Below are 26175 nucleotides of genomic sequence, written 5' to 3'. Positions count from 1 at the left end.
ACATTTGTCAACGTTTTTTTCATAAAAAAACTATTAGCTACATATATCAAAACTAGAACACATAACATAAACACAATGAGCCTTGAGAGCGGGAGAGAGAGAGAGAGAGGGAGAGAGAGGGAGAGAAAGATAGAGTAATTGTTGAACTATGTCAATTTTGTTTCAATGTAATCAATACAATGAAGGAACAGTAAGGCGGATGTTATATGCGCTGTCCATGGTGCTGAATCAAAATAACTACACACATGGTAAACACCCCTATTGTCATGGAAAATACTGAAGTCAATATGATACAGTTAAAACACTGGAAATGTTCTAATTCCCTTTGATGCAAAAGAAAGCCCGAATAGCGGATTAATGAATCTGTATCTTCTGGAAAACTCACCTCTAGAGGAGAGTCAGGTTCATCCAGGATGCTCTTTTCACTCTGCATCCTCTGCATCGTCCCTGTAGAACTGGGCTCCATGATCAGCACGTTCTGACTACCAGCTCTGCCGAACTTACAGTCACTCTTTCTGGAGTCAGTCGTCCTGCACACCTCGTAGTTGTACACGTGTTGGAGAGTCCCTGTCCCCAAAGTGTCCGAGTAACGTGGTGGATAATATGGAATCACAGGGAGATTGGAGTGATACAGGACGCGAGACTGTCTCCACCTGTAGATCTTCACTGAGATAATAACCACTAGACACGTGATGAAGAGGAAGGAGACTACAGCCAGAGCCAACACTAAGTAAAAAGTCAGGTTGTCGTTGTACTCCTTGTCGTGAGTAAAGTCAGTGAACTCCGACAGCACTTCAGGGAAGCTGTCCGCCACCGCCACGTTAACAACGACTGTAGCTGAACGAGAGGGCTGCCCGTTGTCCTCCACTATCACAGTCAGTCTCTGTTTCACTGCATCTTTATCAGTCACTTGACGGATCGTTCTGATTTCTCCATTCTGTAAGCCCACTTCAAACAGCGCCCTGTCGGTGGCTTTCTGCAGTTTGTAGGAGAGCCAGGCATTCTGTCCAGAGTCCACATCAACAGCCACCACTTTAGTGACCAGATAGCCCACATCTGCTGAACGAGGCACCATCTCAGCCACCAGAGAGCCACCAGTCTGGACTGGGTACAGGACCTGAGGGGGGTTGTCGTTCTGGTCCTGGATCAGTACTTTCACTGTCACGTTACTACTGAGAGGAGGAGAGCCTCCGTCCTGAGCTTTGACCCGGAACTGGAAATCTTTGATCTGCTCGTAGTCAAAAGAGCGCACTGCATGGATGACTCCACTATCAGCACTAACCGACACGTATGAGGAGACTGGCACTCCGTTAACAGAGGAGTCCTCCAGTATGTAAGAAACTCGGGCATTCTGGTTCCAGTCAGCGTCTCTAGCTTTCACTGTGAATATCGAGAGACCTGGTGTGTTGTTCTCTACAATGTAGGCCTCATATGAGCTGCTCTCAAAGACAGGCGCGTTGTCATTCACATCAGAGATCTGTAAGGTGAGAGTGACGCTGCTGGAGAGGGAGGGCACTCCCTCATCAGAGCACGTCACTGTTATGTTATACTCAGAGGCTCTCTCTCGGTCCAACTCACTGTCTGTCACTAGGTTAAAGAAATTGCTTGATGTCGGCTTCAGTGTAAAAGGAGTATGTTCATTGATGGTGCATTGAACTTTTCCATTATCTCCGGAATCCGAGTCCTGAACATTCACCATAGTCACAACTGTTGTTAGATTTGAGTCCTCTGGAATTACATTAGTCTGTGACATAATATTAATAACTGGCCTGTTATCATTAATGTCTTTCACTTCAACTGTGATTTTACACGAATCTGTCAGTCCTCCCTCATCACTGGCTTGCACATGTATTTGATAGTGACGTGCCTTTTCATAATCTACACTGCTCTTCAAGATTAAATCCCCATTGATTTCATTAATTTCAAACATGTCTCGTACATCTGCAACGGTGTTGGATATCGAATACATTATCTTGGAATTTAATCCTTTGTCAGCATCGGAAGCAATGACCCTAGTTATGACTGTACCTTTGGCTGCATTTTCGGTTATTGCAGCTTTGTAAACTGTCTTGGTAAATACAGGTGCATTGTCATTGACATCTAACACTGTGACGTGTATCTGTGCTGTGCCAGAGAGCTTTGGTTCCCCTCCGTCCACCGCAGTTAAGACTAGAAATACGTCCTCTTCTTTTTCTCTATCAAGAGGTTTTTGTAAAACAATCTCAACGATCTTTTCTCCATCGGGCTGATCCTTCAGCTGCAGCACAAAATGATCGGTTTTAGTCAGAAAATATTTCTGCAGACTATTCATGCCAACATCGGGATCTATCGCCCTCTCCAACAAGAATTTTGCTCCTATTACGGCCGATTCGCTTATTTTGAATTTCATGTCAGATTTTTCAAACACCGGCGTGTTGTCATTTATGTCTGTAATTTCTACTACAACGGTGTATAGTTCCATTGGGTTTTCTAATATGACCTGGAAATGCAAAGCGCAGGGCGTCGTCTGTCCACAGAGCACCTCTCTGTCTATTTTCTCTTTGATAAGGAGGACTCCTCTTTCTCTGTTCAGCTCGATGTATTCTGCACTCTCTCCCGTAAAAATCCGAGCTTTACCCGATGTTAGTCGTTTTCTGTCTAAACCTAGATCCTGAGCAATGTTACCGATTAATGAGCCCTTTGCCATTTCCTCGGGTATGGAGTAGCTGACCTGGCCGAGCACCGATGTGACAGAAAGGAAGGAGATGAACAACAGCACTTGCCGCTTCATTGTTCCGTCCGGTGTTTCCATGAAACAAAAATCCCGATACAGTCCCATTTCCGTCGAAGATAAAATCCGTTGTAGTTCCTATGTATATAAACAAAGCTTGAATCACAGTTTACTGCAGCTGTCGGCGACGCATATGAGCGTTCTCGCTCGGTGATATTCGAACTGTGAGTCTGATTTCCCCAGATTTAAGAAGAGAGAAGATGGAGTGGGGGAGGTACAGCTGAAACCTGCACTACAGTTGTCACACACTGGCCAACAGCGGCCCTATGAGTTCAGTCTAATGTACTACACAGTCTGTGCACACGGGAACCCACATTACAGCCTGTCACGTGGTCGAAACGTGTAATAACTCAGATAGAGGAGAGATATTTTACACTCAATGCCCCATTTAAAATCATTGTAAAGAGGCCTTACATATAAGCACACACCACCCTGAACCAGACAACAGCTTTATAAGCGTTTATTACTTCGGGGGAAATACATAATGAAATCTATACAGGCTCAATCTTGTTCCAAGAGGAGCAATGTCTTGTTCCATTCATAGAAACGCACGCGCACGCGCACACACACACACACACGCACACACGCACGCACGCGCGCGCGCACACACACACACACACACACACACACACACACACACACACACACACACACACACACACACACACACACACACACACGTCTTAAACGCGTACGTCACGTCACTACAGCGATTAACCGGGGACTAAAGTATGAGAGACCACCAAGAATGAGAATGAACGTTTTTAAGATATGAAGAGTCTGAAGACATCAGTAAGGGGCAGAATATATAAGCACCCTGACTACACTGAGATGATAACATATACGATACCGTATAGATACACAAACAGCACATATTTTCTAAAGGAAATAAAAATGACTGACAATGCATCGTCCTAACAAATCACATTATGAATTACTTATTAATCAGCACATGTCATTACTACAAACAGAACATTTAAAGAGAACAAAAAACGATCTTTGCCGGGATTATGCAGAAAAACTCTCTAATTTAGAGTGAAACAACTCTAGAAGTACGAAGGTAAACACAAAACTGTTAAAATGAACAGCAAATGCTCACATGAAAATATCCGTGTTGAATCAAGGAAACAAAAAGCTTTCCAAAATAACTGCATGTACAAGGGTAATACTACTATTACTCATACAATTACTTCTGAAAAACTCACCTCTAGAGGAGAGTCAGGTTCATCCAGGATGCTCTTTTCACTCTGCATCCTCTGCATCGTCCCTGAAGAACTGGGCTCCATGATCAGCACGTTCTGACTACCAGCTCTGCCGAACTTACAGTCACTCTTTCTGGAGTCAGTCGTCCTGCACACCTCGTAGTTGTACACGTGTTGGAGAGTCCCTGTCCCCAAAGTGTCCGAGTAACGTGGTGGATAATATGGAATCACAGGGAGATTGGAGTGATACAGGACGCGAGACTGTCTCCACCTGTAGATCTTCACTGAGATAATAACCACTAGACACGTGATGAAGAGGAAGGAGACTACAGCCAGAGCCAACACTAAGTAAAAAGTCAGGTTGTCGTTGTACTCCTTGTCGTGAGTAAAGTCAGTGAACTCCGACAGCACTTCAGGGAAGCTGTCCGCCACCGCCACGTTAACAACGACTGTAGCTGAACGAGAGGGCTGCCCGTTGTCCTCCACTATCACAGTCAGTCTCTGTTTCACTGCATCTTTATCAGTCACTTGACGGATCGTTCTGATTTCTCCATTCTGTGAGCCCACTTCAAACAGCGCCCTGTCGGTGGCTCTCTGCAGTTTGTAGGAGAGCCAGGCATTCTGTCCAGAGTCCACATCAACAGCCACCACTTTAGTGACCAGATAGCCCACATCTGCTGAACGAGGCACCATCTCAGCCACCAGAGAGCCACCAGTCTGGACTGGGTACAGGACCTGAGGGGGGTTGTCGTTCTGGTCCTGGATCAGTACTTTCACTGTCACGTTACTACTGAGAGGAGGAGAGCCTCCGTCCTGAGCTTTGACCCGGAACTGGAAATCTTTGATCTGCTCGTAGTCAAAAGAGCGCACTGCATGGATGACTCCACTATCAGCACTAACCGACACGTATGAGGAGACTGGCACTCCGTTAACAGAGGAGTCCTCCAGTATGTAAGAAACTCGGGCATTCTGGTTCCAGTCAGCGTCTCTGGCTTTCACTGTGAATATGGAGAGGCCTGGTGTGTTGTTCTCTACAATGTAGGCCTCATATGAGCTGCTCTCAAAGACAGGCGCGTTGTCATTCACATCAGAGATCTGTAAGGTGAGAGTGACGCTGCTGGAGAGGGAGGGCACTCCCTCATCAGAGCACGTCACTGTTATATTATACTCAGAGGCTCTCTCTCGGTCCAACTCACTGTCCGTCACTAAGGTAAAGAAATTATTTGACGTTGACATGATTGTGAATTGAGCATTTTCATCTAGAGTGCAGTGGACTTTGCCATTTTCATTTGAATCTGGATCCTGAATGTTCATCATTGTCAGGACCGTGCCTGGCTTAACATCCTCAGATACGCTGGACGATGCTGACATAATATTGATAGCTGGTGGGTTATCGTTTGTGTCCTGCACCTCAATTATAACTTTACACACGTCTGAGTTCCCACCTTCATCTGATGCTTGGACATCTATCTCATAATGGCGAAATTTTTCATAATCCAGTTTCCCGTTTAACGTCACCACACCACTTTCCTTATCTACATTGAATAAGTCTAATGCCCCCTTTGGAGCAGTAGAAATCGAATAGTGTACATGTCCGTGCGGACCTTCATCTGCATCAGATGCGCTCACCGTGGTTAGAACGGTTCCTTTTAACGAGTTTTCCTTTACATTAGTCTTATATTCTGTTTGAATACAAACAGGTGCATTGTCGTTTGCGTCCAACACAGTGATGAGGATTAGAATGGTTCCAGAGAGCTGCGGGTCGCCTCCATCCGTAGCAGTCAACACTAAAGACAACTGATCCCTTTTCTCTCGGTCGAGATGCTTCTTTAAGACCATTTCAACATGTCTACTGCTCCCTATTCTGTAAGGATTTAAAGTGAATGTGTCGCTTGAACTCAGCGAATAGCTCTGGAGCCCATTGATACCCACATCGTCGTCGAGTGATTTTTCCAAGACGAATTTCGTTCCAATTTGAACCGTCTCACTAATGTCAAATTTCATTTCTTTTTTTTTAAAAACGGGAGCATTGTCGTTAATGTCTGTGATCTCGACCGTGACGCTGTAAAATTGCATCGGATTCTCCAAAATGATTTGAAAATCAAGAGCACAGGGCGTCGTCTGCCCGCAGAGCACCTCTCTGTCTATCCGCTCTTTGAGCACGAGGACTCCCCTGTCTTTATTCAACTCGATGTGTTCTGCACTTTCTCCGGTGTATATCCGAGCTTTCCCCTGTTTCAACCGTTTCACGTCTACACCTAAGTCCTGCGCTATATTACCGACCAAAGATCCCTTAGACAGTTCCTCGGGAATGGAGTAGCTGATCTGCCCCAAAACCGAGCTGATGGAAACGAACGACACGAACAACAGTAGGACTACTTGCCGTGTCATTGTTCTGTCCGACATATCCCAGCGTATAACACAATGGTTCAGAATCCGTTATTCGGTAAAAAAAAAAAAAAAAAAATGTTCAACATAAATGTCAGTTAAATAGTCCAGAATCCACAGTCGCAAACATTCGCACAATCCACCTATTTTCTCCGTGTTTGATCATCTCCTTGTTCCAAGCTGTGCCTCGTCGGTTATATCAGTCTTTCTCGGTAACGTTTAAACATGATGGGGGAGGTATCTGCAGTGAGCTTTGAAATATCAGCAGCCTGGCCAACAGCGTCCCTCTGAGTTGAATGTACTGAACTACACACTACACGGACATACTTGTCTTTTCCTGATTTGTATGGGGTTGGTTACACAAAGTGTTGAAACCTGTTTACACGTTGACTACTGACCAAACTAAAACTGACTTGCTGCGCATTGAAATGTGATATTATGCAGTATCGACATAAATTAGGTATTCCTGTTTCAACAAATGCAAACAAGTGAAGAAAAAAAAAAAAAGTCACACAATGAAACAGCTACAAGAAAGGCAAGATGCACCAGAGAAACACCCACAAACGTCTACTGTGTGTGGCGCTGTCCGTGGTGCTGAACAGGAACAGAGAGGACAGAGACAGAAACAAGGAGAGGACAGTGCGTTAAACTATTAGTGTGTGGGCGTGTGCATGTGTGTGCGTGTGCGTGTGTGTGTGTGTGTGTGTGTGTGTGTGTGTGTGTGTGTCGCTTACTCACATTCTTGGTGCGATGGAAGAGTGTGCTGATGTAAATTATAGTGAGTATTTTCTATCGCTGATTAATGCTGCGAAAATAGGAAATGGTCTAATGAGGGAAACTATCGGACTAACTGATATGAAATCATGTGTGATTGTGTCGTTTGAGCAATTATCAAGACCAAAAAACCCTTATCAGTTAAATTTCAATCAAGTATCTATTAGTAAAAATCTGACTAAATGTAGCACTTATAGAACTTCATGAAAAAAATAAATGGCCAACCTCTAGAGGAGAGTCAGGTTCATCCAGGATGCTCTTTTCACTCTGCATCCTCTGCATCGTCCCTGTAGAACTGGGCTCCATGATCAGCACGTTCTGACTACCAGCTCTGCCGAACTTACAGTCACTCTTTCTGGAGTCAGTCGTCCTGCACACCTCGTAGTTGTACACGTGTTGGAGAGTCCCTGTCCCCAAAGTGTCCGAGTAACGTGGTGGATAATATGGAATCACAGGGAGATTGGAGTGATACAGGACGCGAGACTGTCTCCACCTGTAGATCTTCACTGAGATAATAACCACTAGACACGTGATGAAGAGGAAGGAGACTACAGCCAGAGCCAACACTAAGTAAAAAGTCAGGTTGTCGTTGTACTCCTTGTCGTGAGTAAAGTCAGTGAACTCCGACAGCACTTCAGGGAAGCTGTCCGCCACCGCCACGTTAACAACGACTGTAGCTGAACGAGAGGGCTGCCCGTTGTCCTCCACTATCACAGTCAGTCTCTGTTTCACTGCATCTTTATCAGTCACTTGACGGATCGTTCTGATTTCTCCATTCTGTGAGCCCACTTCAAACAGCGCCCTGTCGGTGGCTTTCTGCAGTTTGTAGGAGAGCCAGGCATTCTGTCCAGAGTCCACATCAACAGCCACCACTTTAGTGACCAGATAGCCCACATCTGCTGAACGAGGCACCATCTCAGCCACCAGAGAGCCACCAGTCTGGACTGGGTACAGGACCTGAGGGGGGTTGTCGTTCTGGTCCTGGATCAGTACATTCACTGTCACGTTACTACTGAGTGGAGGAGAGCCTCCGTCCTGAGCTTTGACCATGAATACAAGCTGCTTGATCTGCTCATAATCAAATGAGCGCACTGTATGTATAACTCCAGTTTCAGAGTTTATGGACACATATGAAGAAACTGGGTTGCCACTGACCTGTGTGTCCTCTAGAAGGTATGATATTCTGGCATTTTGATTCCAGTCAGAATCATGTGCGCTCACAGAGAAAACTGACAGCCCAGGGACATTATTCTCAATTATGTAGGCTGAATAATTTGGTTTAGTAAAGACTGGAGAGTTATCGTTTACATCAGATATTCTCAAGTGTAAACTTGCCTTAGTGGAAAGTGGAGGTGACCCTGAATCAGTTGCACGTAAGGTTATGTTGTATTCTGGTATTGATTCACGATCAAAAGCTACATCTGAAAGCAAATTATAATAATTAGTCAAAGAGGACTGGATTATAAAGGGGAGATTAGGATCTACCGAACATGTAATCCGACCATTTCCTTGAGAATCAGCATCTTTCACGTTAAAAACTGCTATAGTCGTGCCTGGAGGGACGTCCTCTGAAATCAGGCCGGTGAACGACATTATATTTATAGCTGGAGCATTATCATTTATATCAGTGACCTCGACGACAACTTTGCTTGCATCACTCAGGCCTCCCTGGTCTTTGGCGATGACTCTGATTTCATATTTTTTGTCTTTTTCAAAATCAATATTACCAGCGACAGTTATTTTGCCGGATGAGCTGTCGATGTCAAAAATGTCCCCAGATTTTCCCTTCACATCGGAAAAAGTATATGTAACTACGCCATTAGAGCCATTGTCGGCATCTGAAGCGTTCACAGTCGTTATATAGGTGCCTATGGCTGCATTTTCTCTCACAGAGGCTGTGTACAGTGATTGATTAAATACAGGGGCATTATCATTAGCATCTAGAACAATGATCTCTATGTTTACTGTACCAGATCGCTGTGGAGTTCCTCCGTCTACTGCTATGAGCTTCAAATGGAGGTGTGGGTTCAACTCTCGGTCTAATGGCTTCTGTAAAATCATTACAGCGAATTTGATTCCATCCGCGTTGGACTGCTGCTTCAGAGCGAAATTATCATTAGGGGATAGCACATAGTTTTGCAGGCTGTTAAGGCCTGCGTCGGGATCATAAGCGTTTTCTAAATCAAAGTGCGATCCTATTGTTGCAGATTCACTGATTTCTAGATTAATTACGTTATTTTTGAAAGTTGGCGCATGGTCATTTACGTCTAATATTTCTACCGTCACCCTGTGCAGCTCAATGGGATTTTCTAAAATCACCTCAAAGCTGAAGCTGCACGGTGTCACGTCTCCACACAGCTGCTCTCGGTCTATTCTGTCGTTCACGACGAGAATCCCTTTGTCCGTCTTCAGCTCGGTGTACTGGTTGTTTTCCCCGGTCACGATACGGGCCCGGCCAGAACGGAGCCTTTTCAGATCCAAACCAAGGTCCTGTGCTACGTTACCGATGAGCGATCCTTTCCTCATCTCCTCCGGTATCGAATAGCGGATTTGGCCACTGACGGTGGGAATCACGAAGACAAAAATGAACAGTTGCCATGTCAGTGTCCGACATGACGGCCATTTCCCGTATCTGCGCTGGCGTATCTGCATGCCGTTAAAAGTATACGATCCTCAATCAAACAATGAATTGAATCCGTAGTCCAACACGTAGAACGGGAGCTCTATATCGCAAATCAACAGTGTTTTGTTTGATCTTATTTATCAGCAGATAACAAAATGCTGTTTCGGAGCGAATGGATTTCTGTCGAACGCCTCCCTGAATGAGGATGGTATTTGTATCCCCTCGCCTTTCTCTCCTCTAGCACAGACGTAACTGCACAAGGCTCCGTTTAGCTGATCAACAGCGTCGCTTAGAGTCCAAACAGAGGCAAGAACATCAGCAATTAAATAATAAAAAACACTCCCATGCAATTCAGTGTGTAAACCAGCAGGAATAGAATGAGAGTGCTGGAACAAAAATATAGGAAATAAATGAAGCATTATAGACCAAGATGCAAAATCAAAGGACACATTCCAAAAAGAATCAAACCACAAAAGTAGAAAGCTGTTGATTCATAATAGTTTCGGTATGTTAAACTGTTCAACACAGTGCTGAATGTGAAGCTTACAGAAGAACAATATGTTCACAGTAACATCACCAACATATATTATAATAAGCGAACTTCTAGAGCACAGTCAGATGCACAACGTATGCAGATCATCTGTCCACTTTCACAGTGCAGCGAGGAAGACGTGAAGTGCAGATGAACAACAACAGCCTATGATTCTGCCAGAATGAACCACGTCTGATCTTTTAGAAGTAATGGATATTAATAAAGAAGCAGCGATCTTAAGTCATGTAAGTATTGCAATGCGAGGTACTGTCCATGGTGCTGATTACGAGTGCATAATACTAAACATTTAATTTCAATTTTAGCCAAAAAAGACAAAATAAGAGACCACGCTGAATTACTTAACTCACCTCTAGAGGAGAGTCAGGTTCATCCAGGATGCTCTTTTCACTCTGCATCCTCTGCATCGTCCCTGTAGAACTGGGCTCCATGATCAGCACGTTCTGACTACCAGCTCTGCCGAACTTACAGTCACTCTTTCTGGAGTCAGTCGTCCTGCACACCTCGTAGTTGTACACGTGTTGGAGAGTCCCTGTCCCCAAAGTGTCCGAGTAACGTGGTGGATAATATGGAATCACAGGGAGATTGGAGTGATACAGGACGCGAGACTGTCTCCACCTGTAGATCTTCACTGAGATAATAACCACTAGACACGTGATGAAGAGGAAGGAGACTACAGCCAGAGCCAACACTAAGTAAAAAGTCAGGTTGTCGTTGTACTCCTTGTCGTGAGTAAAGTCAGTGAACTCCGACAGCACTTCAGGGAAGCTGTCCGCCACCGCCACGTTAACAACGACTGTAGCTGAACGAGAGGGCTGCCCGTTGTCCTCCACTATCACAGTCAGTCTCTGTTTCACTGCATCTTTATCAGTCACTTGACGGATCGTTCTGATTTCTCCATTCTGTGAGCCCACTTCAAACAGCGCCCTGTCGGTGGCTTTCTGCAGTTTGTAGGAGAGCCAGGCATTCTGTCCAGAGTCCACATCAACAGCCACCACTTTAGTGACCAGATAGCCCACATCTGCTGAACGAGGCACCATCTCAGCCACCAGAGAGCCACCAGTCTGGACTGGGTACAGGACCTGAGGGGGGTTGTCGTTCTGGTCCTGGATCAGTACTTTCACTGTCACGTTACTGCTGAGAGGAGGAGAGCCTCCGTCCTGAGCTTTGACGACTAACTCAAGATGTTTAATCTGCTCATAGTCAAAAGAGCGCAGTGCGTGAATAGAACCAGTTTCACTGTTGATGGAGACGTAAGACGAGGTTGGACTACCACCGATCTGTGTTTCTTCAAGAAAGTATGAAATTCTAGCGTTTTGATTCCAATCAATGTCACGTGCTTTGACAGAAAATAGGGACACACCGGCGAAATTGTTTTCTGCCACGTGAGCAACGTAGCTAATTTGATCAAATAATGGGGCATTGTCATTAACATCGGAGATTTTCAAACGTAATATTGTCGTCGTTGACAAGGATGGAGATCCGGAATCGGCGGCCCTCACAGTTATATTATACTCTGTTACAACTTCTCTGTCAAAAGAGGCCTCTGTTAATAATGCATAGTAGTTGGTCAATGTTGATTTAATTTTAAACGGCAGGCTGCTGTCTGTTGTACAAACAATCTGACCATTTTGTTCGGAGTCTGCGTCAATTACGTTAATTATTGCCACAGTGGTGCCCGAGGGAGAATCCTCCGGCACCGGGCTGGAGAATGACATCACGTTTATGACAGGCGCGTTATCGTTGACGTCTACAATCTCTATCAGAATCTTGCTTGAATCTGTTAAACCTCCTTGGTCCATTGCTTCAATCATAATTTCATATTTCTTGTCTTTCTCATAATCAACTTGCCCTGAAAGTGTTATGGTTCCTGTAATTTCGTCTAAGTGAAATAAATCAGCCAGCTGCGCTTTGAGATTAGAAAATCTGTATGTGACGAGACCATTTGATCCACTGTCTGCATCACTTGCATTGACGGTCGTGATGTAGGTGCCTTTTAAAGCATTTTCCAAAACAGTGGCCCTGTATAACGACTGGTTAAAAACGGGAGGATTATCATTAGCATCGAGCACTGTTATATCGATATTTACTGTACCAGATCTATGCGGGGCTCCGCCGTCAACAGCGATGAGCTTCAGGGACATTCTTGGCTCGCTTTCTCTGTCTAATGGTTTTTGTAGGATCATCTCGGCATATTTTCGACCGTCTGGACTCGAGTGTTGCTTCAGACCAAATATATCATTGGCGGTTAGAATGTATTTCTGTAGTCCGTTACTACCCACGTCGGCGTCCTCCGCACTGGCTAATAAAAAGCGCGACCCCAGAGTGGCCGACTCACTTATTTCAAACGTGATTTCATCCTTTCTAAATGTTGGAGAATTGTCATTAATGTCAGTTATTTCCACTGTTATTCGGTGCAGCTCCATTGGATTTTCTAAAATCACCTCGAAGCTGAAGCTGCACGGCGTCACATCTCCACAAAGCTGCTCCCGGTCTATCCTCTCGTTCACGACTAAGATGCCTTTGTCTGTTCTCAGCTCGGTGTACTGGAGGCTCTGCCCGGTCACTATACGTGCACGGCCAGAACGGAGCCTTTGCACATCCAAACCAAGATCTTGAGCTACGTTACCGATAACTGAGCCCTTTTTCAGCTCCTCTGGAATTGTGTACCGGATTTGGCCAGACACGACGCGACAGAGACACACCAGGAACAGCAGAAGCGACATTACTGACCTGCAACGCAAGCGCCATTTTATGAACGAGGGAGGATCATTTTCGGACGCCATTGCACAAACAAGAAACGGTGGTAGTACCAACAGGCCGATAAATAAAATCCACACACAAAAAAAAAACAGAGACGGTTGCCACAAGTAATCTTTCGATATTCAAGTGCCTTGCTCCAAATGAACGTGTGGCTGTAGTCCTGCTTGTGAAGCGCAGTTTTAGTCTCTCTCCTGTCTCAACAGAAAAAGGAGGGTTCTGCCTCCTCTGAAGCGTCCCTAAATCCTTTCACAGACCAACAGCGTCCCTTACTGCCCAAAGCATGAATACCACGAACATAAGCAGATAATAACAATATATTTGCCATGCACTTAGGTGTAAGGGAGCTAGCATTAAAATTCAAGGTACTGTCGAATATGTGAAGAAAACACAGAGAGCGAACACTTTTTTGACAAGCTGTGGCTTTTATCTGATCACATATCTGTCATGAGTAAGAACCGAGGGGTTTGTTAACGATGCACTAAGCAATTCACATTGGACCAGACAGTACACATATCTGTTCATCCATACATTCATTCATTCATTCAGTTCTGGTACACGATGGCATTCAATGCTGACACATTACTACAGCCCCCCTGTTTCATAGAGAACCAAGCAGCAATTCAAAAAAGGGGATCAACGTCCAGCCAGTGGAGCTGTCCATGAGTTGTGGTGCTGAAAATGCGAAACGTTGTACCAGTTGTATATGAAGCCAGAGGACACCCACTGATTGAAAAGAGCCCTGACAATGGGGAGAACATCATTAAAGGGAAATTAATAAATCAAAGGCCTCACCTCTAGAGGAGAGTCAGGTTCATCCAGGATGCTCTTTTCACTCTGCATCCGCTGCATCGTCCCTGAGGAACTGGGCTCCATGATCAGCACGTTCTGACTACCAGCTCTGCCTAACTTACAGTCACTCTTTCTGGAGTCAGTCGTCCTGCACACCTCGTAGTTGTACACGTGTTGGAGAGTCCCTGTCCCCAAAGTGTCCGAGTAACGTGGTGGATAATATGGAATCACAGGGAGATTGGAGTGATACAGGACGCGAGACTGTCTCCACCTGTAGATCTTCACTGAGATAATAACCACTAGACACGTGATGAAGAGGAAGGAGACTACAGCCAGAGCCAACACTAAGTAAAAAGTCAGGTTGTCGTTGTACTCCTTGTCGTGAGTAAAGTCAGTGAACTCCGACAGCACTTCAGGGAAGCTGTCCGCCACCGCCACGTTAACAACGACTGTAGCTGAACGAGAGGGCTGCCCGTTGTCCTCCACTATCACAGTCAGTCTCTGTTTCACTGCATCTTTATCAGTCACTTGACGGATCGTTCTGATTTCTCCATTCTGTGAGCCCACTTCAAACAGCGCCCTGTCGGTGGCTTTCTGCAGTTTGTAGGAGAGCCAGGCATTCTGTCCAGAGTCCACATCAACAGCCACCACTTTAGTGACCAGATAGCTCACATCTGCTGAACGAGGCACCATCTCAGCCACCAGAGAGCCACCAGTCTGGACTGGGTACAGGACCTGAGGGGGGTTGTCGTTCTGGTCCTGGATATTTAATTTAACGGTCGTGTTGCTGCTTAAAGGGGGGGAACCCCCATCCTGGCCTTTAACGAAAACATTTATAGTTTTAATTTGCTCATAGTCAAATGATCGAACTGCCTGTATAACTCCACTTTCTGCGTTAACAGATATATACGTGGATATGGGGTTACCATTTACCTGAGTATCAACGAGCAGGTACGAGACACGCGCGTTCTGCCCCGAGTCAAAGTCGTGTGCCTTCACGGAAAACACAGATAATCCTGGCGAGTTATTTTCCATTACATTAACTTCATATTGACTCTGTTCGAATACAGGGGCGTTGTCATTGACGTCGGACACGCGGAGTGTTATTGTTTTGTTCGTCGAGAGTGGTGGACTTCCTTCATCCGCAGCAGTGAACGTGATATTGTAATCGGGGTGACGCTCCCTGTCAAGGACACCGTTTGTAACCAGCGTGTAATAATTCTTCAGAGATGAGTGGATCGTGAACGGGATATTATCTTTAACTGAGCAGCCCACTTTGCCATTTTTGCCTGAATCGAGATCTTTAACGTTTATGATGGCTACAGTAGTTCCGCTTGGAGAGTCCTCGGCGATGGCATTAGAAAACGAGGTTAGTGTTATGACCGGTGCGTTGTCATTTACATCCGTCACCTCAATTATAACATTGGTCGATGTACTCTGTCCACCTTGATCTTTTGCCTGCACGCCAATCTCGTATATTTTATTCTCTTCATAATCCAACACGCCGTTTACAGTCAAATCGCCGGTGTTTTCGTCCAGAAGAAAAAGTTCGGCAACATTATTAGACATGCGATTAAAATGATACGTCACACGACCGTTCATCCCCTCATCTGCATCCGCTGCGCTCAACGTCACCACCGAGGTTCCCTTTGGCACATTTTCTTTCACAAACGCCTTGAAAATCGACTGCGAAAAAACGGGAGCGTTGTCATTTGTGTCTCGGACGGTTACGTGTATCTTCAGTGTCCCTGACCGCTGCGGCTCGCCCCCGTCCCCGGCAGTCAGCGTGAGAAGGAGCTTTTCTTCTTTCTCCCGATCTAAAGCACCGGAGAGATACAACTGTGCGTATTTATGGCCATTCGGGCTCGACAGGACCTTAATATTAAAATGTGTTGTCGGGTGTAACGTGTAGCCATGCAAAGCGTTGATGCCAACATCTGTGTCGGTGGCGCTGACTTGTAATATTTCGGTTCCTAAAAGAGCAGATTCTAGTATTTCTATATGCATTTCTTTCTCGTGAAAGGCGGGTGCATTATCATTAACATCCAACACCTCCACTACGACGCTATGTAGTTGCATTGGATTCATCATTATCATTTCAAAATTCAAGCTACAGGGCGATGTCTGCCCACAGAGCTGCTCTCTATCTATCCTTTCTCCCACGACCAGAATCCCTTTGTCTACATCCAGCCTGATATACTCGCTGCTTTCACCACTAACTATCCGGCCACCGCCCGATTTCAGTCGTTTAGCGTCGATACCCAGATCTTCAGCCACGTTTCCTACAAAGGAGCCCTTTCTCATCTCCTCGGGGACAGAGTAGCGGATCTGGCAGACGGTCGCCTCGACGAGGAAAACAAGGATGAGGGCCCGTACTTGCCTTGCAATCGTCGGACCATTGCTGAAAAGAGCCATATTTCCTAAGCAGTCCACCCAACTCCACAAAAAATATGACACGAACCAGTATAATCCTCCTGCTGATGTGTTTCAACGAATACAACGGTCTGAAAATCACTGAGGACCGAATGTCCTGCTCTCCGCTCTACACTAAGAGGAGGACTGGAGGTGTAGCTGCATTTCAAAAGCCTCACATGAGTTTTGAAGACCAACAGCGGCCCTTAGAGTCCGATATGAAAATAACAAGTTCTGTTGCAGCAGAAAGGAAAAAAACAAAAACTTCATCCCTGAAGAGTGGTTCATTACGTGCAAGCAAGCTTGATTTTAAAGTATTAATACGATATGTTAAATCGATTATGTGCATGCCTGTAGTGTATTAAAATTGAGAAGTAGATGTAAATCTTCATATCTCATAATTTTGGAATGACAGTCAGTGACTAAGTGGGAGAGAAAAATTCAATGCAGCCACAAGACATGTTGATGTTAACTACAAACACTCTCTCGTGGTACAGCTCTGTTTGCTGTCCCCCTCCACAAAGTTAATGCAAAAGTTCTGATCACTACAGACACAACACATCCTATTCTGTACAGCATGCACTGGGTCAACGCTGTTATGAGCAATCCACCACTAGTACTGATGATGCCCTTTCAAAAGACAGTGAGACAGTGCAGATACAACACTACCTGTAATCTACTATACATTACAATTGATGCACTGCAAGTTTGGGAGGAATGATAGATCAATAAACTCACCCCTAGAGGAGAGTCTGGCTCATCCAGGATGCTCTTTTCACTCTGCATCCGCTGCATCGTCCCTGTAGAACTGGGCTCCATGATCAGCACGTTCTGACTACCAGCTCTGCCGAACTTACAGTCACTCTTTCTGGAGTCAGTCGTCCTGCACACCTCGTAGTTGTACACGTGTTGGAGAGTCCCTGTCCCCAAAGTGTCTGAGTAACGTGGTGGATAATATGGAATCACAGGGAGATTGGAGTGATACAGGACGCGAGACTGTCTCCACCTGTAGATCTTCACTGAGATAATAACCACTAGACACGTGATGAAGAGGAAGGAGACTACAGCCAGAGCCAACACTAAGTAAAAAGTCAGGTTGTCGTTGTACTCCTTGTCGTGAGTAAAGTCAGTGAACTCCGACATCACTTCAGGGAAGCTGTCCGCCACCGCCACGTTAACAACGACTGTAGCTGAACGAGAGGGCTGCCCGTTGTCCTCCACTATCACAGTCAGTCTCTGTTTCACTGCATCTTTATCAGTCACTTGACGGATCGTTCTGATTTCTCCATTCTGTGAGCCCACTTCAAACAGCGCCCTGTCGGTGGCTCTCTGCAGTTTGTAGGAGAGCCAGGCATTCTGTCCAGAGTCCACATCAACAGCCACCACTTTAGTGACCAGATAGCCCACATCTGCTGAACGAGGCACCATCTCAGCCACCAGAGAGCCACCAGTCTGGACTGGGTACAGGACCTGAGGGGGGTTGTCGTTCTGGTCCTGGATCAGTATTCTAACTGTAGCCACTGAAGTCAGAGGAGGGGATCCTGCATCGCGAGCAGTTACGTTAAATTCAAACCACTTGATTTGCTCGTAATCAAAAGACCTCACTGCATGAATGGCACCGGTTTCTGAATTTACTGACACTAAAGAAGACACTGCCGCTCCCTTGACTTCTTTTTCCTCTAGAAAGTAAGAAACCCGGGCGTTTTGGCCCCAGTCTGCATCATTAGCACTGAGAGTAAACACAGACAATCCAGGAGAGTTGTTCTCTGGAATTGTCTTACTGTATTCGGATTCGTCAAATTCGGGCGGGCTGTCATTTATGTCAGACACTTTAACATTGATGTTTTTAGTGCTGGACAAAGGCGGAGAGCCTTGGTCAGAGACGGTTATGGTGATGTTATACTCAGGGATACTTTCTCTGTCTAAGACGTCTTCGGTTACTATGGTGTAATAACCAGTTAACGAAGACTCAATGTTGAAAGGTACGTCAGAGTTAATTGAGCACTTCACAACACCGTTACCATCGGAGTCTCTGTCATCGACATTGACAACAGCTATAGTTGTACCTGGGGGTGAATCCTCGGATATGGAGTTAGAAAATGACATGAGCTGTATGGTTGGGATGTTGTCATTTTCATCAATTACTTGAATGATTACTTTGCACGTGTCTGTGTAGCCCCCGTGGTCACTGGCCTGCACGTTTAGTTGATACGTCTTAAATCTCTCAAAATCTAAATTACCTGCAACTTTAATCTCTCCGGTTTTAACATTGACTTCAAACAGCTGCTTCGCTTCTCTTGCGACGTGAGCTATGGAGTAGGTTATTTCACCGTAGTGGCCTTTATCTGCATCATGTGCACTCACAGCCGTTACCACTGATCCTTCCGGAGAATTCTCCTTCACATCTGCTTTATAAACAGGCTGACTACACACTGGCGCATTATCGTTAGCGTCTAGCACAGTGACATGAATGCGCACTGTTCCCGATCTGCGTGGCTCGCCGCCATCTGAGGCGATCAGCACGAGTGTGTGAGTCTCCTCTTCCTCCCGGTCTAACGGGTTTTGTAAAACCATCTCGATGAATCTGCCTCCATCCGGTTGGTTCTGTACTTCCAGTTTGAAATTATCTGAGGGTCTAAGGGTGTATTTTTGGATATCATTAATGCCAACATCGAGGTCGTCTGCACTCTCCAATGAGAAGCGAGTCCCTGGCGCAGCATTTTCAACAATTTTCAAATTGATCACATCCTTTGGGAACAGCGGGCTGTTATCGTTAATATCTATTACCTCCACTGTTACCCGATAAAGCTGGATGGGGTTTTCTAAAATGACCTCGAAACTAAAGCTACACGGCGTCGTCTTTCCACAAAGCTCCTCTCGGTCGATTCGCTCTTTTATAACAAGGGTGCCTTTGTCTCGGTTCAAATCCACATACTGTCGGCTTCCTTTTGTGATAATGCGAGCTTTACCTGACACGAGCCTCGCCACATCCAAGCCTAAATCTCTGCCAATGTTTCCAACGAAGGAGCCTTCAGCCTGCTCCTCCGGTACGGAATACCGAGCCTGTCCACTCACCGAGCTCAGCTTGAAAAGACAAAGAATAACAACCAGCGGCTGCCATCGGCCTCTGCGAGCGACTTTCCACAAAAAAGCCATCATCAATCCAAAGATAGAGGCCCAGTGATCCTTTTCAATGCAGATCTGATGTAATTGAATCCATGAATTGAAAAGGTAACTGTGTTTTCAGCGGATATATTCCACACTTTAAAGTCTTCACGGGCCAGGCCGTCCTCTTTCCAAGCAGTAAATCGACGAATGGCGTGAGAGGAGTGGACCGCTGCACTGCTCACCGAGACAGTCGCGTCAGTGATGTATCAACAGCGGCGCTCAGAGCCCGTCCACGGTAATGAATCTGGTCTGCGCATTATTAGGAACAGCTTCAATGTATCCAAAACACATTTTTTTGAATCTTAGTTCACAACTTTATAATGAAGCTCTACATGTGAGCAGTGAGATTGAAGCCTATGCTTTTACAGTGATGAGGCTCCACAAACGAATGTTAATCCTAAATATTGCAGCTGGTACTAAAAGGGTGCAACACAATTGATGATCTGTAACATAAGTTACAAAATATACAAACGTGAAAATAGTATTATGTTCCAACTACTGAAAAAAGGGATGGGTAAAGGGAAAAGAGAAGGGATGAATATTATTGTCTGAGCGTTCTCTCATTCCATATTATTGTATTTTTTTTGCAAAGGTGCGCACAGTTGTTTATATTGAAACAAAAATTATGATTATTAGTTGAATCAAAGTTGGAAAAAAGCTCCAAAAAAAACAACGCCCTGAAGCAACAATCAGGCGATTGGATAATGTGATTCAAGTTGTATTCTCTTATCATGTCTGTATGATGTTACACAATTTATGAAGTGCATTAAAAGCCTGTCCTGAAACACAAGAGGTAAAGAGACCGGCTTGAAAGTGAATCCATCGTTCCAGCACCATGGACAGCGAAACTGAACCGCCACTGGCAAATGCAAACTGTGCACCAGATACTTTCTGACAAACAATGAGGAGACGGAGAAATTAAAAGTAAATATAACACTCACCAAAGTTGACATTTGAGAACAGTTGCCTGACAGTTGCTTGTCCACGTGTGTTGTATCAAGTCCATCTCCATCCACACTGACCAAACTTTGACTCATGGGCTGCATATATTTCACGTCACTCTTTCTGGAGTCAGTCGTCCTGCACACCTCGTAGTTGTACACGTGTTGGAGAGTCCCTGTCCCCAAAGTGTCCGAGTAACGTGGTGGATAATATGGAATCACAGGGAGATTGGAGTGATACAGGACGCGAGACTGTCTCCACCTGTAGATCTTCACTGAGATAATAACCACTAGACACGTGATGAAGAGGAAGGAGACTACAGCCAGAGCCAACACTAAGTAAAAAGTCAGGTTGTCGTTGTACTCCTTGTCGTGAGTAAAGTCAGTGAACTCCGACAGCACTTCAGGGAAGCTGTCCGCCACCGCCACGTTAACAACGACTGTAGCTGAACGAGAGGGCTGCCCGTTGTCCTCCACTATCACAGTCAGTCTCTGTTTCACTGCATCTTTATCAGTCACTTGACGGATCGTTCTGATTTCTCCATTCTGTGAGCCCACTTCAAACAGCGCCCTGTCGGTGGCTCTCTGCAGTTTGTAGGAGAGCCAGGCATTCTGTCCAGAGTCCACATCAACAGCCACCACTTTAGTGACCAGATAGCCCACATCTGCTGAACGAGGCACCATCTCAGCCACCAGAGAGCCACCAGTCTGGACTGGGTACAGGACCTGAGGGGGGTTGTCGTTCTGGTCCTGGATCAGTACTTTCACTGTCACGTTACTACTGAGAGGAGGAGAGCCTCCGTCCTGAGCTTTGACCCGGAACTGGAAATCTTTGATCTGCTCGTAGTCAAACGAACGCACCGCATGTAAAACCCCAGTTTCAGAGTTTATGGACACATAGTTAGAAACTGGATTACCGCTGATTTTTGTGTCCTCCAGAAAATAAGAGATTCTAGCATTTTGACTCCAATCAGAGTCTTGCGCACTGACTGAGGTGACGGACATTCCAGGAGAATTATTCTCGGTGACATAAGCAGAATACGAGTTTTTCTCGAACAACGGGTGGTTATCGTTTACGTCAGAGATTCTAAGTTGTAACGTGACGGAACTAGAAAGAGGGGGGGACCCCGAGTCGGTGGCTATTATTTCAATATCGTATTCAGAGGTTATCTCTCTGTCGAAATGCTGATCTGCCACTAAGTTGTAGTAGTTTGTTAACGACGACTGGATTCGAAACGGAAGCGTTTTGTCTATAGTACATTTAATTTGGCCATTTTTCTCCGAATCAGCGTCTTTGACATTGATCACAGCTATCGTCGTACTGAGGGGGGCATCTTCTGACACAGTATTGGAAAACGACATGATGTTAATAACCGGAACATTATCGTTGACGTCAACAACATCAATTACGACTTTACTGGTCCCAGTCAAACCACCTCGGTCCTTTGCCTCTAACCTGAGCTCATATTTCTTCTCTTTTTCAAAGTCAATAAGTCCTGCCACTGATATGACACCCGTCTGTTCATCAATACTAAACATGTCAACCGTGTTGCCTTTTACTTTCGAAAAATTGAAAATGATATCCGCATTAGAGCCGCTGTCCGCGTCTGTGGCGTTAACCGTTGTAATGCAAGTACCTTTGGGCGCATTTTCCATTACGACTGCCCTGTAAACGGACTGGTTGAATACAGGAGCATTGTCGTTTGCATCTAATACCGATACATTAATATCCACCGTGCCAGACCTCTGTGGGTTTCCGCCGTCGACGGCGATTACCTTCAGGGGGAGACTGGGGTGTTCCTCTCTGTCTAACGGCTTCTGCAGCACCAGTTCAGCGTATTTACTGCCGTCTGGATTTGCATGTTGTTTCAATATGAAATAATTATTCGGAGACAGGATGTAATTTTGCAATGCGTTAGATCCAACATCAGGGTCAACTGCGCTTTCAACTGGGAATTTGGCCCCAACCGTAGCAGATTCACTCATTTCGAACCGGATGTCTTTGTTAGGAAAGAAGGGAGCGTTGTCATTTATATCTAAAATTTCGACCGTGACACGGTGGAGCTCGATGGGGTTTTCTAAGATCATTTCGAAGCTGAGGCTACAGGGTGTCACGTCTCCACAAAGCTGCTCCCGGTCTATTCTCTCATTCACGACCAGCATCCCTTTGTCCGCCTTCAGCTCGGTGTACTGGATGTTTTCTCCACTGACGATGCGGGCACGGCCAGAGCGGAGCCTTTTCAGATCCAGACCGAGGTCCTGCGCTACGCTTCCGATAACGGAGCCCTTTTTCATCTCCTCCGGGATCGAATAACGAATCTGACCGGTCACTCCATCACCCACAGAAGCGAGCAAAACGAGAAATCCCAATTTCAATTGTGATATACAAAACAAACGCCATCTTACATTTCTGGGGTAGAGTTGACCGCGGGTTGCCATGTCAGAAAGAACAGATCCTTGCAAATGTCCTCACTTAATGAAAACAAACACGAGTTTGTAGTCCAGCCCAGCAAATGAACAGGTTTTTTAAAAAAGAATACGCTTCTTGTATGTTCCAAAGACCAATGCACTAAAAAAAAATCTCCTCTTTACGCCCGGTCTTCCTACGACGCACAATATGTCCACTGATGTGCTGCACTACGATGCAGAGGGAGGAGAAGGGGAAGGCAGGCTGTGAACACGGAAATTGTTTTGCTGACGAACAGCGTCGCTTACAGTCCAAAATCTGAACTCCTCACACTGCCAGAGGTTAACCATGTGCACTACAAATTATGTTATGTCGACAAGACGGTTTGAAAATAACATGAAGAGTTTAAAAAAAACTGTAATGACACAGACGTCAATGCAGCTAGATAATGGATCTATAGTAGATAACTAGAACATAGAAGATGGAAATATGTCACTGTCTGTGGTATTGAAACAAGACACGGTGAAAGCATTGAAAGGACAGATGGAGCAAGAGCAAAGCTGTGTAAGATCAGAATAAAATGTTACTATGAAATTGAGTAAATGATAGTAACTGACGAATATCTGCTGTAAGGTGCAAACACGTACATGATATATGAGTCAATTAAAAAAATAAAAATAAAACAAGCCTGCTGTATTACTTATTTTACTATTGCACCCGTGTTCAGGTCAAACCTTTCGCACCATCTGTTCATCATTTTAGATATGTGGAATTTCGGGAGCACATCACCAGATGTTGAGTGATGTGATGTCACTGGACTCACCTCTAGAGGAGAGTCAGGTTCATCCAGGATGCTCTTTTCACTCTGCATCCTCTGCATCGTCCCTGTAGAACTGGGCTCCATGATCAGCACGTTCTGACTACCAGCTCTGCCGAACTTACAGTCACTCTTTCTGGAGTCAGTCGTCCTGCACACCTCGTAGTTGTACACGTGTTGGAGAGTCCCTGTCCCCAAAGTGTCCGAGTAACGTGGTGGATAATATGGAATCACAGGGAGATTGGAGTGATACAGGACGCGAGACTGTCTCCACCTGTAGATCTTCACTGAGATAATAACCACTAGACACGTGATGAAGAGGAAGGAGACTACAGCCAGAGCCAACACTAAGTAAAAAGTCAGGTTGTCGTTGTACTCCTTGTCGTGAGTAAAGTCAGTGAACTCCGACAGCACTTCAGGGAAGCTGTCCGCCACCGCCACGTTAACAACGACTGTAGCTGAACGAGAGGGCTGCCCGTTGTCCTCCACTATCACAGTCAGTCTCTGTTTCACTGCATCTTTATCAGTCACTTGACGGATCGTTCTGATTTCTCCATTCTGTGAGCCCACTTCAAACAGCGCCCTGTCGGTGGCTTTCTGCAGTTTGTAGGAGAGCCAGGCATTCTGTCCAGAGTCCACATCCACAGCCACCACTTTAGTGACCAGATAGCCCACATCTGCTGAACGAGGCACCATCTCAGCCACCAGAGAGCCACCAGTCTGGACTGGGTACAGGACCTGAGGGGGGTTGTCGTTCTGGTCCTGGATCAGTACTTTCACTGTCACGTTACTACTGAGTGGAGGAGAGCCTCCGTCCTGAGCTTTGACAACAAAAGACAGCTCTTTAATTTGCTCATAATCAAACGAACGTGTCGCATGGATCACTCCACTTTCTGCATTAACTGACACAGAATGAGAAACTGGAGAACCGCCAATATTAGTATCTTCCAGAATATAAGATATTCGGGCGTTTTGGTTTTCATCTGGATCTTTGGCCACGAGAATCAGTACAGAAACACCGGGAGAGTTATTCTCTACGATGGACGCGCTGTAAACACGTTGTGAAAACACCGGAGCGTTATCGTTCACATCAGAGACCTTTAAATGAAATGTTCTTTTCGTGGAGAGAGGAGGAATTCCTGCATCTGTCGCTACAACAGTGATGTTGTATTCTGTAGCACTTTCACGATCTAATACAGTGTCTGTTACTAATGTATAGTAATTTTTTAAATTAGATTTTATCTTAAAAGGTGCGTTTTGTTCTATTCTACAATTCACTTGTCCGTTATCACCTGAATCCAGGTCTTTTACATTTATGATGCCAACAGTTGTACCGGGAGGAGAGTCCTCTGACACAGGACTAGTGAATGACATGACGCTGATGGTAGGGGCGTTGTCATTCACATCACTTACTTCAATTATCACTTTACTCGAATCCGTTAAACCTCCCTGATCCTTTGCGTCGATTCTGAGCTCAAATTTTTTATCCTTTTCAAAATCTATCTGACCCGAAACAGACAACACGCCAGATATCTGATCTATGGTCAACAAATCAGCTATATTGCTCTTTAAGTTTGACATTGAATATGTGATGTAACTATGTGTGCCACTATCAGCGTCTGTAGCATTAACAGTAACGATATGTGTGCCCTTAGCTGCGTTTTCTATCACCGTGCCCTTATAGACAGACTGGTTGAAAACAGGCGCATTGTCATTGGCATCTAAAACTATTATGTTTATATTTACGGAGCCAGATCTTTGTGGATTTCCTCCATCGACTGCTATGAGCTTCAACGATAGATTGGGAGCCTGCTCTCTGTCTAACTGCCTCTGCAGCACCATCTCTGCATATTTGCTCCCGTCCGGATTAACATGCTGCTTCAAAACGAAGTTGTCGTTTGGGGTTAAAACATAATTTTGGAGGCCGTTGCTGCCGACATCCGGATCCTCTGCGTTGTCGAGCACAAATCGCGCACCAAGATTAGCGGACTCGCTTATGTCCAACATGATATCTGACTTCTTGAAAACGGGCGGATGGTCATTCACGTCTAACACTTCAATCGTAATGTGGTGCAGCTCCATGGGATTTTCTAAAATCATTTCGAAGCTGAAGCTACACGGCGTCACGTCTCCACAGAGCTGCTCTCGGTCGATTCTCTCGTTCACGACGAGAATCCCTTTGTCCGTCTTCAGCTCGGTGTAGTGGATGTTTTCCCCGGTCACGATACGGGCCCGGCCAGAACGGAGCCTTTTCAGATCCAAACCCAGATCCTGTGCTACGTTACCGATAAGAGAGCCCTTTTTCATCTCCTCTGGGATCGAGTAGCGTATCTGAGCAGATACCACATTAAATAGGCAAAGAAAGAAAATAGCCATTACCCGGTGATATTCGAAAAGCAAACGCCATTTGCAGAGTGGTTGTTTAAACGCCATGTCAGAAATGGATATTTTCCGGTGAAAAACGTAAAAACAAGATCATCCAACGTGAATTCAGCTACATCCAGTCTGTGCTTTGTTCATATCTTAGAATAAGCCACAAGATTCCAACAGCGATTAATTCTCCACGGTGAA

The 26175-nt window shown here is 45.4% G+C and overlaps 5 protein-coding genes across 28 annotated transcripts in view; all 5 read right to left on the bottom strand.

The window, feature by feature from the left end:
* LOC118319082 (protocadherin gamma-C5-like) overlaps positions 1-26175 on the bottom strand; it is a 205374-nt gene that overhangs the window by 87026 nt on the left and 92173 nt on the right. The window contains exon 1 of one of the 24 annotated variants that reach the window (XM_035649156.2): positions 20381-22971. The exons of 20 other annotated variants lie outside the window; for them this stretch is intronic. In XM_035649156.2, the coding sequence (XP_035505049.2) occupies positions 20381-22819 (2439 nt within the window). In that variant the 5' untranslated portion in view covers positions 22820-22971. Of the gene's footprint in view, positions 1-3975; positions 6534-17009; positions 19578-20380; positions 22972-26175 lie in introns of those variants that run through there. 3 more of the 24 variants (XM_035649163.2, XM_047334628.1, XM_047334631.1) reach the window with 3 other exon arrangements.
* Positions 123-3207, bottom strand: LOC118319075 (protocadherin beta-16-like). Its single transcript, XM_047334657.1, has one exon. The coding sequence runs from the start codon at positions 2816-2818 to the stop codon at positions 203-205; it is 2616 nt and encodes an 871-aa protein (XP_047190613.1). The 5' UTR covers positions 2819-3207; the 3' UTR covers positions 123-202.
* On the bottom strand, positions 7321-9880 carry LOC118319983 (protocadherin gamma-A2-like). The gene has a single exon (XM_047334660.1). The coding sequence runs from the start codon at positions 9784-9786 to the stop codon at positions 7336-7338; it is 2451 nt and encodes an 816-aa protein (XP_047190616.1). The 5' UTR covers positions 9787-9880; the 3' UTR covers positions 7321-7335.
* On the bottom strand, positions 10580-13243 carry LOC118319076 (protocadherin gamma-A1-like). The gene has a single exon (XM_035649174.2). It carries the CDS (start codon positions 13091-13093, stop codon positions 10649-10651), a length of 2445 nt encoding a protein of 814 aa, XP_035505067.2. The 5' UTR covers positions 13094-13243; the 3' UTR covers positions 10580-10648.
* Positions 23488-26169, bottom strand: LOC124850532 (protocadherin beta-16-like). Its single transcript, XM_047334599.1, has one exon. It carries the CDS (start codon positions 26035-26037, stop codon positions 23488-23490), a length of 2550 nt encoding a protein of 849 aa, XP_047190555.1. The 5' UTR covers positions 26038-26169.

This window comes from Scophthalmus maximus, chromosome 9 (genome assembly GCF_022379125.1).
Source record: "Scophthalmus maximus strain ysfricsl-2021 chromosome 9, ASM2237912v1, whole genome shotgun sequence".
Lineage (NCBI taxonomy): Eukaryota > Metazoa > Chordata > Actinopteri > Pleuronectiformes > Scophthalmidae > Scophthalmus > Scophthalmus maximus.
This window is presented reverse-complemented; position numbering and strand designations above follow the sequence as displayed.

Coding starts and splice junctions, on each gene's coding strand:
- LOC118319076 (XM_035649174.2), bottom strand. CDS start 13,093: ATGGCGTCCGAAAATGATCCTCCCTCGTTCATAAAATGGCGCTTGCGT.
- LOC124850532 (XM_047334599.1), bottom strand. CDS start 26,037: ATGGCGTTTAAACAACCACTCTGCAAATGGCGTTTGCTTTTCGAATAT.
- LOC118319983 (XM_047334660.1), bottom strand. CDS start 9,786: ATGCAGATACGCCAGCGCAGATACGGGAAATGGCCGTCATGTCGGACA.
- LOC118319075 (XM_047334657.1), bottom strand. CDS start 2,818: ATGGGACTGTATCGGGATTTTTGTTTCATGGAAACACCGGACGGAACA.